Genomic DNA, 16,140 nt, shown 5'->3' with positions numbered 1-16,140 from the left:
TGCTTGGTGGTGGTAGATGAAGTGGGTGTTGGCTGCTTTTTGGTGATGGATGAAGTGGGTGTTGGCTGCTTTTTGGTGATGGATGAAGTAGGTGTTGGGTGCTTGGTGGTGATGGATGAAGTGGGTTTTGGCTGCTTGGTGGTGGTGGGTGTTGGCTGCTTGGTGGTGGTGGGTGTTGGCTGCTTGGTGGTGGTGGATGAAGTGGGTGTTGGCTGCTTTTTGGTGATAGATGAAGTGGGTGTTGGCTGCTTGGTGGTGATGGATGAAGTGGGTGTTGGCTGCTTGGTGGTGGTGGGTGTTGTCTGCTTGGTGGTTGTGGATGAAGTGGGTGTTCTCTGCTTGATGGTGATGGATGAAGTGGGTGTTGGCTGCTTTTTGGTGATGGATGAAGTGGGTGTTGGCTGCTTTTTGGTGATGGATGAAGTGGGTGTTGGCTGCGTGGTGGTGATGGATGAAGTGGGTGTTGGCTGCTTGGTGGTGATGGATGAAGTGGGTGTTGGCTTCTTTTTGGTGATGGATGAAGTGGGTGTTGGCTGCTTGGTGGTGATAGATGAAGTTGGTGTTGGCTGCTTGGTGGTGGTGGGTGTTGGCTGCTTGGTGGTGGTGGATGAAGTGGGTGTTGGCTGCTTTTTGGTGATGGATGAAGTGGGTGTTGGCTGCTTGGTGGTGATGGATGAAGTGGGTGTTGGCTGCTTGGTGGTGGTGGGTGTTGGCTGCTTGGTGGTGGTGGATGAAGTGGGTGTTGGCTGTTTTTTGGTGATGGATGAAGTGGGTGTTCGCTGCTTATTTATGATGGATGAAGTGGGTGTTGGCTGCTTGGTGGTGATGAATGAAGTGGGTGTTGGCTGCTTGGTGGTCGTGGGTGTTGTCTGCTTGGTGGTGGTGGATGAAGTGGGTGTTTGCTGCTTTTTGGTGATGGATGAAGTGGGTTTTGGCTGCTTGGTGGTGATGGATGAAGTGGGTGTTGGCTGCTTGGTGGTGGTGGGTTGTCTGCTTGGTGGTGGTGGATGAAGTGGGTGTTGTCTGCTTGATGGTGATGGATGAAGTGGGTGTTGGCTGCTTTTAGGTGATGGATGAAGTGGGTGTTGGCTGCTTTTTGGTGACGGATGCAGTGGGTGTTGGCTGCTTTTTTATGGATGAAGTGGTTGTTGGCTGCTTGGTGGTGATGGATGAAGTGGGTGTTGGCTGCTTGGAGGTGGTGGATGTTGTCTGTTTTGTGGTGGTGGATGAAGTGGGTGTTGTCTGCTTGGTGGTGGTGGATGAAGTGGGTGTTGTCTGCTTGATGGTGATGGATGAAGTGGGTGTTTCCTGCTTGATGGTGATGGATGAAGTGGGTGTTGACTGCTTGGTGGTGATGGATGAAGTGGGTGTTGTCTGCTTGGTGGTGATGGATGAAGTGGGTGTTGACTGCTTGGTGGTGATGGATGAAGTGGGTGTTGTCTGCTTGATGGTGATGGATGAAGTGGGTGTTGACTGCTTGTGGTGATAGATGAAGTGGGTGTTGACTGCTTGGTGGTGGTGGGTGTTGTCTGCTTGGTGGTGATGGATGAAGTGGGTGTTTTCTGCTTGATGGTGATGGATGAAGTGGGTGTTGTCTGCTTGGTGGTGGTGGATGAAGTGGGTGTTGGCTAATTGATGGTGATGGATGAAGTGGATGTTGGCTGCTTGGTGGTTGTGAGTGTTGGCTGCTTGGTGGTGGTGAATATAGGTGGCTTGTTTGTGGTGGATGTAGGCTGAGATGTTGTAAGCAATAATACTTCACTGTACAGTAGTGAGGTGTTGATGCAGTGCCGCTCAGGAGATGACGGTGTGGCTTCCGAAGCTCGGGGGCTGTAGACCGCATCGTACATATTGCGGCACACCTCCTCGGTGCCGTCAAAACTGAGGTGAAGCCCATCCCGGCTGAGGAGGCGTCGGTTTGGACCTTATAAAGAAAACAAAAATGTGCATTTCTTCCTTTTGTGCATGCATGTTAAAGCGGTACGATCATAATGACATCTTACAAAAACTTACTATTTTGTATTATATTACCTTTGTCACAGAAAAGACATTGTATTTACACGAGCACACGTCTTGTGATGAACACATGAACAATTTAGACGATCGATTAAATTAAATAGTATCAAAGAAGAGGTACGCACAATCATTTGAGGCATTTGTTCAAGTAACTGTCCTGAATATAGAAGCGTACTTTTAGACGCCAACTTTGATCATGGCAAATTAACACAAAATTTATAATCCAAGCACAAACAATCATTAACAAAAAGTATCATTTTAATTTATTGTTCGGCTGCTTACCATGCAAATCATAAAATCGCGGATGTCGCACTGGCTGTAACCAGGAGCATGACAACGCTTCTATCTCCTGATTGACGGCCTCCTCATCTCTGTTCCAGCGACAGATGAAGTCCTGCGTGAGGGACCCGTCAAACCGATTCTCGCACCGAGGCAACACATGCGAAACAAGAACTGTGGCAATCGGTGACAGGTCCCGGACATGACGGCACAATGAGCCAATCGCACGACCTATGTTGCCGGGACTTTTCCTGCCGATGTCGTTTGCCCCCGTCATAATAATTACGCTCTGAAAATATATATATTAAAACTTTAATGAACTGGTGCGTAGGCTTAAACAACCACATGTGGAAGGCATTTGAACGATAGTATTAAAAGTATAGAGCCGATTGGTCCAAAAAAATACATTCAATGAACATTTGCAGGCAAGTTAAGGATTCATTTCGATTGTATTGGAAAATATTTAAGCGAGTTATAAAGAGTCAGTGTTACAGTGCCTTTATCAGCCCAACTTTTAAAATGTCAGATGTGTGGTTGTGAACTCGTAGATCGGAAGCACTGGTAAATCTGCCGACTCAACAATAAGCTTTATTTTTTGTTAATTCAGCGGTTCATTGTTCTCATGTTTATATTGCATGTGTAGAGTTCTAAAATTGATGCCATTCTTTGGTAACGAGGCTTTATAAACGATGTGATAATAGTTGTTTCATTCAATGCGACGTGCCTTTCGTTATTAATTTGCATTGTTGTTTATTGAAATTTTAAAATTAACAAGGGACAAAATTGTCACAAAACCAGGTTTTCATTGTGAAAAAAAAATCTGATAAAGGGAGAAAACTCAAACTGAACTATTGAAATGACCAAATAAAATTAACCCCCTTTGTAAGTTTTTTTTTTTTTTTTAAATCTATTTTTAGTCGTGGCGACCTTGACATTGGAGATATTGACGTGATTCTTTCGTGGGACACACCGTCCCATGATGGTGAACAAATGTGCCAAATGATTTTAAAATCTCACAATGAATGACATAGTTATGGCCAGGACAAGCTCATTTATGGCCATTTTTGACCTTTGAACTCAAAGTGTGACCTTGACCTTGGAGATATCGACGTAATTATTTCGCGCGACACACCGTCCAATGATGGTGAACAAATGTGCCAAATGATTTTAAAATCTGACGATGAACGACATAGTTATGGCTCGGACAAGCTCATTTATGGCCATTTTTGACCTTTGAACTCAAAGTGTGACCTTGACCTTGGAGATATCGACGTAATTATTTCGCGCGACAAACCGTCCAATGATGGTGAACAAATGTGCCAAATGATTTTAAAATCTGACAATGAACGACATAGTTATGGCCCGGACAAGCTTATTCCGCCAGCCCGCCAGCCAGCCAGCCAGCCCGCCCGCATTCGCCAATCTAATAACCAGTTTTTTCCTTCGGAAAACCTGGTTAAAAAGAGTTCACTAACAACATAGGTGTAAATATGAACAGTTTAGATATTAATTCGCAGTGCTACGTATCTTAAACATAAAAAAGTGTTTACTAACAATATAGGTGTACTCGTGAACACGCTGACTCGAGTGTATCATGGACATAATTCTAGGCCTCTAGCGACCACCCCGTCATAACAACCAACTCGCAACGGCGACCACTGTTATTCAGTCCCGAGTATTTTCCTCTAAATTTCCGACCAAACCGCTTACGGAATAACGACAGCTTTCATAAGTACCGATCAAGAAATGTGCTATAAATTGACAACCGCCAAACGACCAGTAACTTTTACACCTTGCTTGATTGGGGGTTGTGGTTCGAATTGGTTTGAGACAACGAAATTTATATCGATTGCGAGGTTTTTAGTCTTTCTTTTTAACCCCTGATTCTTGATTGATACTAGACTAGTATGGTCGAGTCTTTGATGGGTAAATTAGTTTTCGTTTGGAACACAATTTAATGATTAAAGGCGGTGAATAATTTAACAGTCACAATTAAATCGCACTGTCACTCCCATAGAAATTCGCATTGTAAGTCAATCACTCACTCATTCCTACAGTATGTCAATCTCTCACATGTTATACTGTCAGTCAATCCATCACACTTGTCACTCACTCACAGCTCCTTTCGCATATTCAGTCCATCAATCCCATTCTTACAGTAAGTCAATCAGTGAGTTCCCTCCGGCTCAATATTTTCATTAGCCGAATTTACGGTAGAACACATAAATTCTTTACTTTCTATCAGTTTTATGGCGTTTGATGAAAAAAAAGTTATAGCCAAATTATTCAATCAGTGTAACTGTAATTCAATCGCGCACTTGTAAACTCGCACTGTCAGTAAATCGCATGTTCATTCGCGGAGTGAGTCCGTCCCTCAAACATTCTTACAGTCAGTCACTCGCTTACATAAACAGTCGCGCAGTCAGTCGATCACCCCTTCGAAAAGTAAATCGCATAGTTAGTCAATCACTCACTGTGAAACTCAAAGAGGATGCAAAAATCTAAATATTTATCCTTAAGCGTGCAACAAATGTCCTTCTTCAGACAACATATCGCAAAATCATGAATTGGCAATAGTAATAGTATAAGTGTATATAGAATGTGATAATATTGTCTATGTAGTATACATGTTCATAAACGACAAAGAACTAGTTATTTTTTTATAATATAAAACTATATCTGAAACCCCAAAATCATTTAGAAGTTACCTTACAGTAAAATACACATGAATCCCAGTTCGAAAGACCCATTTTGCAATCTCCAATAGCTCTGCAGTACATAGTTACAACAATAATATACTTTATTGGGTTCACTATTGGCCCCAATCCTGTGTATTATCCCCATTCATTGATATCCTGCTGTGGTCACAGAGCAGCGATCATAATCAGCTGTGATCAAAACTAACAGGTGCACAGGAAAAAAATGCATTAACCCAGTGGTAGGTCCGTTGAGAGCTTATGAGGATTATACGCATAATGCGGATATGCTGGGGTCTGTCATTTATTGACACTGTATTTTTAATAAATTGATACTTTATTTACTCTTTTTGCTGATATATATATATATATATAGGCAAATAAAAGCATTTGTAAAGTATATCAACTGACAGGAATATGTTATACATCTTCATTCTGATTTAAATCACACAGCTTTACATTACTTTAATATTTTCATAAAATATTTGATGATATGTAAATAACTTAAGAATGCATTCAAGAATCGATATTTACCATTGCGGCTGATCTTCAAATGGTATTTTTGAAAACTGATTAACACAATAAGTTAATAAAGTTTGTCCGTCTCTCTTATATTAAATACATTGTAAACAAGTGGTTTTATAACAACAACAACCACAACATCATAAGTGGTATTATATAAATGGAGAATGAAATATCTTTACCAAATATTCAATTATAATTACATTTCTATATTTCTTTATTTGCTCATTTTAAAATGAATAATATAATGAGAATTTTATTCCGTGTATTTAAAAAATAGAATTTGGCATGTAAACGCTTATACAAAAATCTACCAATTTTATTTTAATAGTTTGCTGACTCCTTTATCAAATAATAAATTTTATACAATCAACTGAACCAGAGGTATACACTGTAACTCCAATATAGCGCGGTCAATGGGGTCCAAGCCGCGAAACAGCAATATAACGGATCCGCGTTATAGGTTTTAAGTTCATTTACTGCAGGGCGCTATAAAACAAGAGGGCCATGATGGCCCTGCATCGCTCCACTATTTTTTCTTTGCGAAAAAAACGTGTAATGCCCATGGGTTGAAATGTACTCAAGCAAATTGTGACTTTCTCTTTCTATCCCTCGTCCCACTGGGCGCTTAAAGTTGGAAGGATGAGCATTTTTATATATGGAAAAAGTTACTACCGTGTTAACTAAACAGACAAAAAAGCCTGGGAATTGTTGCACAGGTCCTTTGCTAATAACGTAGGTACATTTATCTCTCCAAAATATATTGTCATTCTTTCTATTTCACATATTTTTAGATGCTGAAGATCAAATCTACGCATTTGATTTGAAACAGATTCACAAGACCCATAGGAATCAAAATTCCTTAACCCTTTACCAAACAACACATTTTGGACTTTCCCAATTTGAAAGAGGTTGCAGACGTCAATTGAATTAAAATGGAATATGAAGGAAATGATCAGGTAGGGTAGAAATAATTGTGATAAAAGGAGAAATTGCTCATCAACCCACACATCCCTAAGACCAACAAGCCTGAGAATATTATGATAATCTAAAGATTATTTCTTTATATTTATAAATGTATTTAATTAAGTAATACATTTGACTTCTAAGATCAATTCACAACTAATATTAAGAAAATTATAAAATGGTCAGAAATATATATGGATTGTTGAGCAATTGACAATCATTTCAACAATTCATGATCAGTCACGATACACAAATGGAACAATTAATCATTAGTTATTAAAAAGCAGCATATACGATAGTTAAGACATTGCACTTCATTAATTTCAACACCTTGTCTTCGATACAAAGTTTGAGTTTACCGTGCCAGGGGTGGCGAAATCTCAAAAAACTATACTTGTCCACGGACAACCATTTAGGAAATTTAACTTGTCCGTTGCTGAACTACACTTGTCCGTTAATGTTTATATAAATTATAAACGCATTTATTGATTAATGTTAAAAAGTGTGGAATATATCAAAATGAGTATGATTTGCTTGTTTTGTTTATAATTGTATTTCAATGGTACATTCATTATAGCAGTATATTATAAACAATATAAAGACTTTCTCAAACTTTAAATCTTGCAAAGCTAGACTAAGTGTTATTAAAACATGTGCTGAACATAAGTACATTGTAATCTTAACAAATCAAACTAGTCCAATATGTGGACCTCTTCAGACTGTGGCTCGGCTACTGGTAGCAATTTGATTATATAAACTGGCAACCATTGAAAATCTGTGAGCCAAGTTTCTTGAAAAGTTCTGGTGCGTTTACTTAGATCATATTTTTTATCATAATCTTTCTTAGTTTTTTTGGAGGTGGGCTGCTCAAAGCTTCCGGTTTCTGCTCCGTTGTTGAAGATTTAAAAAAAAAGTTTCATCTTTACCATAAAAGTCGTCTTAAATAACAAGGTAGACCGTGTTTTGATTATCTTAGATTGATACTTTTTATTTCCGTCTGATTGTAAAAATAAAGAAACCAATCTGTACACTGTCTAACAGTCGGGCCGAATGTTGAAAATGCGGCATGCTCTCGGTCTCTTATAGAATAAGGGAGATCACTGCGCAGGAAAGTGCACGTATTTTAGCTTGATTGCTCCGCAAACAGCACTGACAATGTAATCGAGTGTCAACATCCGGTTTTGTAAAACTTAATTACGGCTTTAATACAATGTAATTTTGTATACCTGGACGAGACTTTTAAAAAACTTGTTGTCCACGGACAACTTAATTGAAAAAAACTCAGTTGCCCAGACAAGCAAATGTACGACTCGGGCAACTCGGACATTTGATTTCGCCACCCCTGCGTGCAGTATCATATATTGACTTTCCTTGAAATAATTATGTTCATGGAAGCTGTGTTTTTAAAATCAATAATATATTATTAAACTGGTTTTAACACTATAAAAAAGACATGAAATTAACATGTCATCCAAAATATTTTTATCCGGATATATGGTCACTTTCGACATATTTAAATAAAACCCGACTTTTTTCAGTTTATAAGAAAAACATTCATAACACATGTTCTTACTTCAATGCCTTTGTAAGCAGTCACCATCTGACCTAAAATGGCACTAAATGACAGGGTTTTATCTCATGTTTACAAGATGTTGATGTTGTTGTTGGTCACAGCCAAACAGCCGCAGTAATCTCCACTGGTAAACGTCATATGTTCAGTTTTGTGACCCCCGGGGCCGGGTCAAATCTGAGCCCAGGGGAATAATTTGAACAAATTTGGTAGAGGACTATAAGATATCACTACATACCAAATTTAGTAGCCCTAAGCTCTATAATTCAGAACAAGAAGATTTTTAAAGTTTGCACAAAAAAGGCCCTTGTCAAATAAAAACGCACTTTTTACCAAAACACACATTTAGCGCACTTAAAAGTGCGTTAATTGTGTGTTTTTTGTTAATATGTGCGTTTTCAGTGTTCAAAAGTGCATTTAAGTGCGCTTTTTGTGCGTTTTTTCTATTAAAGTGCGTTATTTTAGTGAAAAAGTGCGTTTTTTGTGTGTTTTCTTCATCTGTAAGTGCGCTTTTGAGAGTAGATGTGAGCAAAATGTGTGTTTTTTATCTAAGAAGTGCGTCTTTTATTTAGGAAGTGCGTTTTTTGTGTGTTTTCTTTATCTGTAAGTGCGCTTTTGAGTGTAGATGTGAGCAAAATGTGTGTTTTTATCTAAGAAGTGCGTCTTTTATTTAGGAAGTGCGTCTTTTATCTAAGAAGTGTGTTTTAAGGTTTACAGATGTGGGTTTTTTTCTCACAAAAGTGCGTTTTTCTATTTTGATGTGCGTCTTTTTTAAGCATAAGTTAGTCTTTTATTTCATAAGTGCGTTTTTATCATATGATCTGTTTTAAAAGGATGTATCTAAAAAGACACATGTTTAACACACTTCTTAAAAAGTGCGTCTTTAACAACCGTTTAGCAAATGTTGTACAGAAATTGAACAAGAAACAAAATTGTTGCAGGCTCTAACAATTTATTTACATCAAATGATTAAACATAGACATATATCTCAGTAACCTGTAATAATATAAGGGGCAGTTTGAATAATTACTGGTTGTCCATATTAACCTGTTTAATGTTTACATACTTTATCATACAATTTCAATGCATACCTATTGCTTACGTTTTAATCTCAAACATTTCTAACAATTTCCACCTAAATCAGACTGTGCATAACTAATAAAAAATATTGAAAGTGTCAAAAGTATTATGTGGGCTTGATAGTATCAATTATATTTCCTCAACATAAATAAGTATTTGAACTTTCTTATACTGATATTTATACCCTAATACAATTAATGTCTACCACATTGACCATAAACATACATTTTAAAAGGCAATTAAAATAATATTTATACTATTAATATTATTTGCTAAAACCATTCAGCATGTTATATTTAAATATTTACAATTAAATATAATGTGTTAAGGGTGCTGTGTATTATTCAATAAATATTTTGGTGTTGAAATGACTGCCTTATCAGTATTTCTCAAATTATGCAATTTTTGGCTTAGACACAGCATGGTATCAGATAAGAGAATAGCCAGTCCCTATCAGTCCTCCATCTAAGCCTAACTAAGGGGTGTTGATATACTTTTGATTTGTTCAGGCACCATCTATTTGAGAACCACAGATAGGAAGTTATTTTTTGAAAACAAGCAGCATCAGCAACTGACTTTAAGCTAGAATTAAGACTTATTATTCTAGTGTAAAATGTCTTGAAATACTTTCAGCATGAAGTATTGTGTGATGAAAAAAAATGTGTATTTACTACAATGTGTAAATCAACAATAAAGGAGATTAAAAGTGGGTGGTTAAAGACATATAAAGTGATATGGTCTAGTTCAACAACTGCCTGTATTTTTGGAATACTGAAGAACAGTCTGTTGTAACAGGTTCGTATTTTCAATTCTGCATCCCTTTTTTATTTAGTTTATTGAATTAATTATGATCATTATCATATTTATGTATTGTCACTGGGAAATGTAAATGGATGAGTAAATGTAATGCAATTTTAAAGAAAAACAACACCATTTGAATTATTATGGCTGTATTTTATGGTTATTGTCATCTTAAAGTTATTTATACCTATTTTTGGTCATTAATGAAAAGATTTTTCCCCCATATTAAATGAGAACTTTTAAATTAAAAGTTTAAACCCCATGGAAAGAATGTGCATCATCGCATCCCCTGCCAAAAAAAGGAGCAAAAGAGAGACTACCTGATGTATGGACTTGAATACCAGGTTTTACCCTGCACAAGCTGGCCGACATGAGGAGAACAGGAGTGGGAAAACCGCGCCCTCTCCTTGACCAAGAAAAGCTGGATTTGTTTAGAGGTAAAACTATACAGGGTACTGGTTATTGCATTTTAAAGGTGTCATACTTCCGACCAGTCCACACAGCAAAATGAGACCATGTATCTTGGTACATTTTCGAACAGTATTTTCTATCAAACGTATTTATTTATGAAAAGCGTTAAGTCACATGTGATCAGGGGTTTAAAATTGCAAAATAAACAACCAAAAACAACAAGCAAACAAACTAGTTTTGATTTAAATTTATAATTTTTATAGCAACAAGATTACCATAACAGCAATATTCAACACTTAAAATAAAATATCTTTCAGGACCTGATCAAATGAGATCATGCACAAGACGCATCGCGCAAAGGCCATGACAGTATAATAGTTGCAAAGAAGTTTGACCGGCTGGTGGCAGACTTGGAGAGAAAGATGAGAGCTGCACTCCGCTGCCTCAAAGAAATGCTGAAAGGCCTTGATTGATATGCATCTTTCTTATGTATATAGCTGTTCGTGTGTATATACTGTACATGTTATTATAGTATGCTATTATTTTTTGTTTATTTATAATCAAATTATATTTATATTTATTTCATCAATTTGCCATTGATATTTAATTACTCATGTATGTTAAAAAATGTTGGTGTACATAAAAGTATAAAATTGAATTATCTTGTAATTATTAAAATACACAAATATATATGTTTATATAATTATTGGTTTTTATTGCATATCTGAATTAAAAAAAACTTTTAACAGCATATAATTGAATCAACTGTTAAGGCAAAAGATGCACCTTTAACGCACATGTGTGCTTTTTGTGAGTGCGTTTTTTGCTGCCATTCATGTGCATTAATTGTGCGTTTTGTGTGGGTTATAACTGCGCTTAACGTGCGTTAAATGTGCGCTTTTTGTGAGTTAAATGTGCGCTTTTTTATTTAAAAAGCGCACATTTAACGCACATAAAAGCGCACATTTAACACACATGTGCGCTTTTATGTGGGTTATAACTGCGCTTTTCGTGAGTTAAATGTGCGCTTTTTAAATAAAAAAGCGCACATTTAACTCACAAAAAGCGCACATTTAACGCACTTAAAAGCGCACATTTTACACACATAAATGGCAGTCAAAAACGCACTTATAAAAAGCGCACGTTTAACGCACATTTAACGCACATAAAAGCGCACTTTAACACACATGTGCGCTTTTATGTGGGTTATAACTGCGCTTTTTGTGAGTTAAATGTGCGCTTTAAAAAAACAAACAAACTCACATTTAACTCACAAAAAGCGCACATTTAACTCACAAAAAGCGCACATTTAACGCACTTAAAAGCGCACATTTTACACACATAAATGGTAGTCAAAAACGCACTTATATAAAAAGCGCACGTTTAACGCACATTTAACGCACATAAAAGCGCACATTGAACACACTTATAAAAAGCACACGTTTAACGCACATAAAGCGCACATTTATCCACAAAAAGCGCACATTTTCTTGTTTGTTTGTTTGTTTTTGTTAAAAACTCACTCGGTAAGAAAAAGCGCACAAAAAACGCAGTGCCAATACCGCCACGTTTAACGCACGCAAAACGTACGTAAAACATACATTTCACACACTTTTTTGAGAAGCATATGTTCATTTTTGTGACCCCTGGGACAAGGTCAAATTTGTTCCTAGGGGCATAATTTGAACAAACTAAGTAGAAAACTATTAGATGTCACTACCTACCGAATTTGGTAGAAATAGGCCAAATGGTTATGGACAAGAAGATTTTTATAGTTTGCACAAAATGGGCCCGATATAAGCATATGTTCAATTTTGTGACCCCTGGGGAACGGTCAAATTTGATCCCAGGGGCTTAATTTGAACAAACTTGGTAGAGGACTATAAGATGTCAGTACATACCAAATTTGGTAGCCCTATGCCATACGGTTATGGACAAGAAGATTTTTAAAGTTTGCACAAAATAGGGCTTATATATGCAAATTTTTTATTTTTTGACCCCCCAGGGCAGGGTCAAATTTGACCCCAGGGGCATAATTTGAACAAACTTGGTAGAGGACTATTAGATGCCACTACATACCAAATTTGGTAGCCCTAGGCCCAATGGTAATGGACGAGAAGATTTTTAAAGTTTTCACAAAATAGGCCTTATATAAGCAAATTTTCAATTTTTTAAACCTCCTGGGCAGGGTCAAATTTGACCCCAGGGGCATAATTTGAACAAACTTGGTAGAGGACTATAAGATGTCACTACATACCAAATTTGGTAGCCCTATGCCATACGGTTATGGACAAGAAGATTTTTAAAGTTTGCACAAAATAGGCCTTATATAAGCAAATTTTCAATGTTTTGACCCCCCGGGGCAGGGTCAAATTTAACCCCAGGGGCATAATTTGAACAAACTTGGTAGAGGACTATAAGATATCACTACATAGCAAATTTGGTAGCCCTAGGCCCAATGGTTACGGACAAGAAGATTTTTAAAGTTTGCACAAAATAGGCCTTATATAAGCAAATTTTCAATTTTTTGACCCCCCCCGGGGCAGGGTCAAATTTGACCCCAGGGGCATAATTTGAACAAACTTGGTAGAGGACTATAAGATGTCAATACATACCAAATTTGGTAGCCCTAGGCCTAATGGTTATGGACAAGAAGATTTATCAAGTTTGCACAAAATAGGCCTTATATAAGCAAATTTTCAATTTTTTGAATCCCCGGGGCAGGGTCAAATTTGACCCCAGGGGCATTATTTGAACAAATTTGAAAGAGGTTCACCACAGGAACATTCCTGAGAAATTTCATCAGATTTGGACCAGTAGTTTAGGAGAAGAAAATGTTTAAAGAAAAAGTTAACGCACGCACGCACGGACGCACGCACGCACGGGTGCACACACGACGGACACAGGACCATGACATAAGCCCTGCTGGCCTTTGGCCAGTGGAGCTAAAAAAACAGGTATAGAATATCCTATAATATAGGTCATGTATATTGCCATGCTGTGTTGATGCAAATACATGCATATAAACCGAATCATATCGATAACAGTATACATACCGCTTTTCTTATGTGCACATTTATCGGATAATCCAATAAAATTGCAACATCACTTAAAAAAAAATAATTTTGAACATTAATGACGATATATGTTTAAGAAATTCTTAAACACAACCGTACGCATATATGCCATTTTCAGAAGTGTTAAGAGTACAGTGCATTATGGGGCAGAGCTTTCATTGGACGAGCGACTTTAAATTTAGATTGAATGCAATACGACTCATGTACAAAAAATTGTTTTATTGCGTCATACGCATGCAAAAAACGTGTTTCCCGAGAACTTTCTGATACCGCACGAAAATGAAAGTGAAACTCTGTAAACAATTGCCGGTACACTGCGTTCGCATGTCAATAAATCGTCTGCATTATTTAATTTCGTATACACGAACTGAAAGATTAAATGACATAATACTAGAATGAAAATGAAATGACAGAAAAAGTTGTTTTATACAGTAGGCAGTATATTTCACAGATGCTCATTTAATATAGTCAAACTGCAACCATATCAAAGTAAGAATGTTTCAATCGCTTTGAATTACTTGAATTGCATAACTATCCCGCTTGCACTTAACTTATGGAAATTATCGCACTGAACCGCTCTGATGAGGAATACATGTAATAAACACTGACACGCGAGTTTTTCACACCTTTATGGCATTAAACAACAGATTAACACCAATTAGCTGTCGGTGTTGTTTAACCTCGAGGCGATTATAATCGGTTCAACGGACGGTTGAATAAAGCAATCAACATGACTGTGATTGCCGCCATCTTTGAATTGTCTGAAAATACATGAAGTTGCATAATACGGATTTGAATCAGAAATCAAATGGAAGGTTGGAGAAAAAATGGGATCCAAGCACCCTCCGCGTTATATTGGATTCAGCGTTATAACGGAGCGATTTATATTGGAGTTACAGTGTATTTATAGAACAGAACAGAATATATTTTTAATTTGTTTTACAGGCCACATAAAACAGTACATAAATTGTAACAGCATTTAGTTCAAAAAATTTTATTTCTCAAAACAGAAGTTCGAATTAACAACAATTACAGAATTATTAAGGGAAGGCGATCAGTGAGTTTACTTTTTGATTTTTGTAGCAGTATCAATCAGTATTTTTATATCTAAAAACAGACATTTACTATTGTATGCTAGAAGCTTTATTGTAAGCTTTATTGCTGAAATAAATGTTGTTGTTGAATTTGATAGATTTCAGGCTTATTTATCTGTCTTCTTTAAAAAAAACGCTGTGTGTATTTTAGATACATATCGGGTATTAAAATAGTATTCAAATAATACAAGACACTAGATACACATCGTTTAAGGTTATATCAAAATAGGGTACATGAAAATTACTTTTGCCACAATTACTTGTCCTGTAACTCTGTGGAACACAGTAGGGGTTTTCTCCAAGATGGCTTATCAGTAATAGTTCCCATTATAGATTAATTTGCTACAAACTGATAACAAATGTGACAAAACAATAAGTACAGATTTACTCAAGAAATTACAACATAGCCAAAAATGTCATTATACTAGAAAAATATGCAATTTGAAGTATTTACCCTTTAAGTGTTTTGAAACCAAGGGATTTAATAAATTCCAGATGTGAACTAAATGAGTCAGCAGGTTAAACAAGGGAGTTAACTATTAGAAAGTATGTACAGAAAGTATGAACAGGTTATCTTTCTTTAACATTATGGCTTATCACAACTAGACTGTTCACATGTTTTCACTATATACATATAGAGAATATAGAGAAAACTGTCCCACCCCCTGGCGGCCATATTTTTCACCGATCTGGACCGTTTTCGAACTCGTCCGAGATATCAATGAAACCAATGTTTAGACCAAGTTCATGATGATTGGGCTAAAATTGTGACTTCTAGAGTGTTCACAAGGTTTCTATACAGTCATACAAGGAATACTGCCCCGCCCCCTGGCAGCCATATTTTTCAACGGACCCGAACCATTTTTCAACTCAACCAACATATCATTAGGACAAACATTTTGACAAAATTACATGAAGATTGGGCATCAAATGTGACTTCTACAGTGTTCACGAGGTTTTTCTTTTTTTTGACCTAGTGACCTAGTTTTTGACCCAGCATAACCCAGTTTCGAACTCAGTTGAGGTATCAATGGGACAAATGTTCTGACCAAGTTTCATTAAGATCAGAAATAAATGTGGCCTCTGGAGTGTTCACCTGGCAAATGTTGACGCCACACGACGGAAGACGGAAAAAAGGCGATCACAAAAGCTTACCATGAGCACAGCCCAGGTGTGCTAAAAATCAAGCATGTCACAAACCTGCTCTACAAAAAGGATGCACAGCTGTCTGAATTGGCTGAAGAATTGAAAGAGCTTGGAGCATCTGAACGGATGGTCTAAACAAGGTCAACAAAGGGTGCCGTTGCAACCATTGTTAGCGAATGCGTTATTCAGTTAGTAGCTCTTGAAGTTGCAACTGAAAAAGTTACGCCAGTCATACAGGTTGTTGCAAAGACACTATTTGACCACACCTTTGTGAGCAGAGAACTTCTCAAGGCTCCACAGTTCAGACAATTGTTGAGGAAGGTCACTTCATAACAAAAACTTTCATTGCAACAAAAATTTACAAGTGTAATTATTGGGGTCTGCACTGAGATGGGACAAGCAGAAAAAGGAAGAAGATCATTGACACCTCAATCACTCTTGACAATGGTGAGGTAATGAGTTTGGGTTTCACAAGTGTGTCT

General features: G+C 37.1%; 1 protein-coding gene across 1 annotated transcript in view; it reads right to left on the bottom strand.

Moving 5' to 3' along the window:
- Positions 1-998: 998 nt before the first annotated feature.
- The window catches only part of LOC127872867 (uncharacterized), a 33,336-nt gene continuing 18,194 nt past the window's right edge, over positions 999-16,140 (bottom strand). The window contains exons 2-3 of the mRNA XM_052416328.1: positions 2,299-2,584; positions 999-1,924 (exon numbers count right to left, since the gene is read on the bottom strand). Coding sequence (XP_052272288.1) covers positions 1,629-1,924; positions 2,299-2,572 — 570 coding nt within the window. The 5' untranslated portion in view covers positions 2,573-2,584 and the 3' untranslated portion in view covers positions 999-1,628. The remainder of the gene's footprint in view (positions 1,925-2,298; positions 2,585-16,140) is intronic.

The sequence above is a fragment of the Dreissena polymorpha genome, chromosome 3 (genome assembly GCF_020536995.1).
Source record: "Dreissena polymorpha isolate Duluth1 chromosome 3, UMN_Dpol_1.0, whole genome shotgun sequence".
Taxonomy (NCBI): domain Eukaryota; kingdom Metazoa; phylum Mollusca; class Bivalvia; order Myida; family Dreissenidae; genus Dreissena; species Dreissena polymorpha.
The sequence above is the reverse complement of the archived record's forward strand: the minus strand, read 5'-3'. Positions and strand labels throughout refer to the sequence as shown.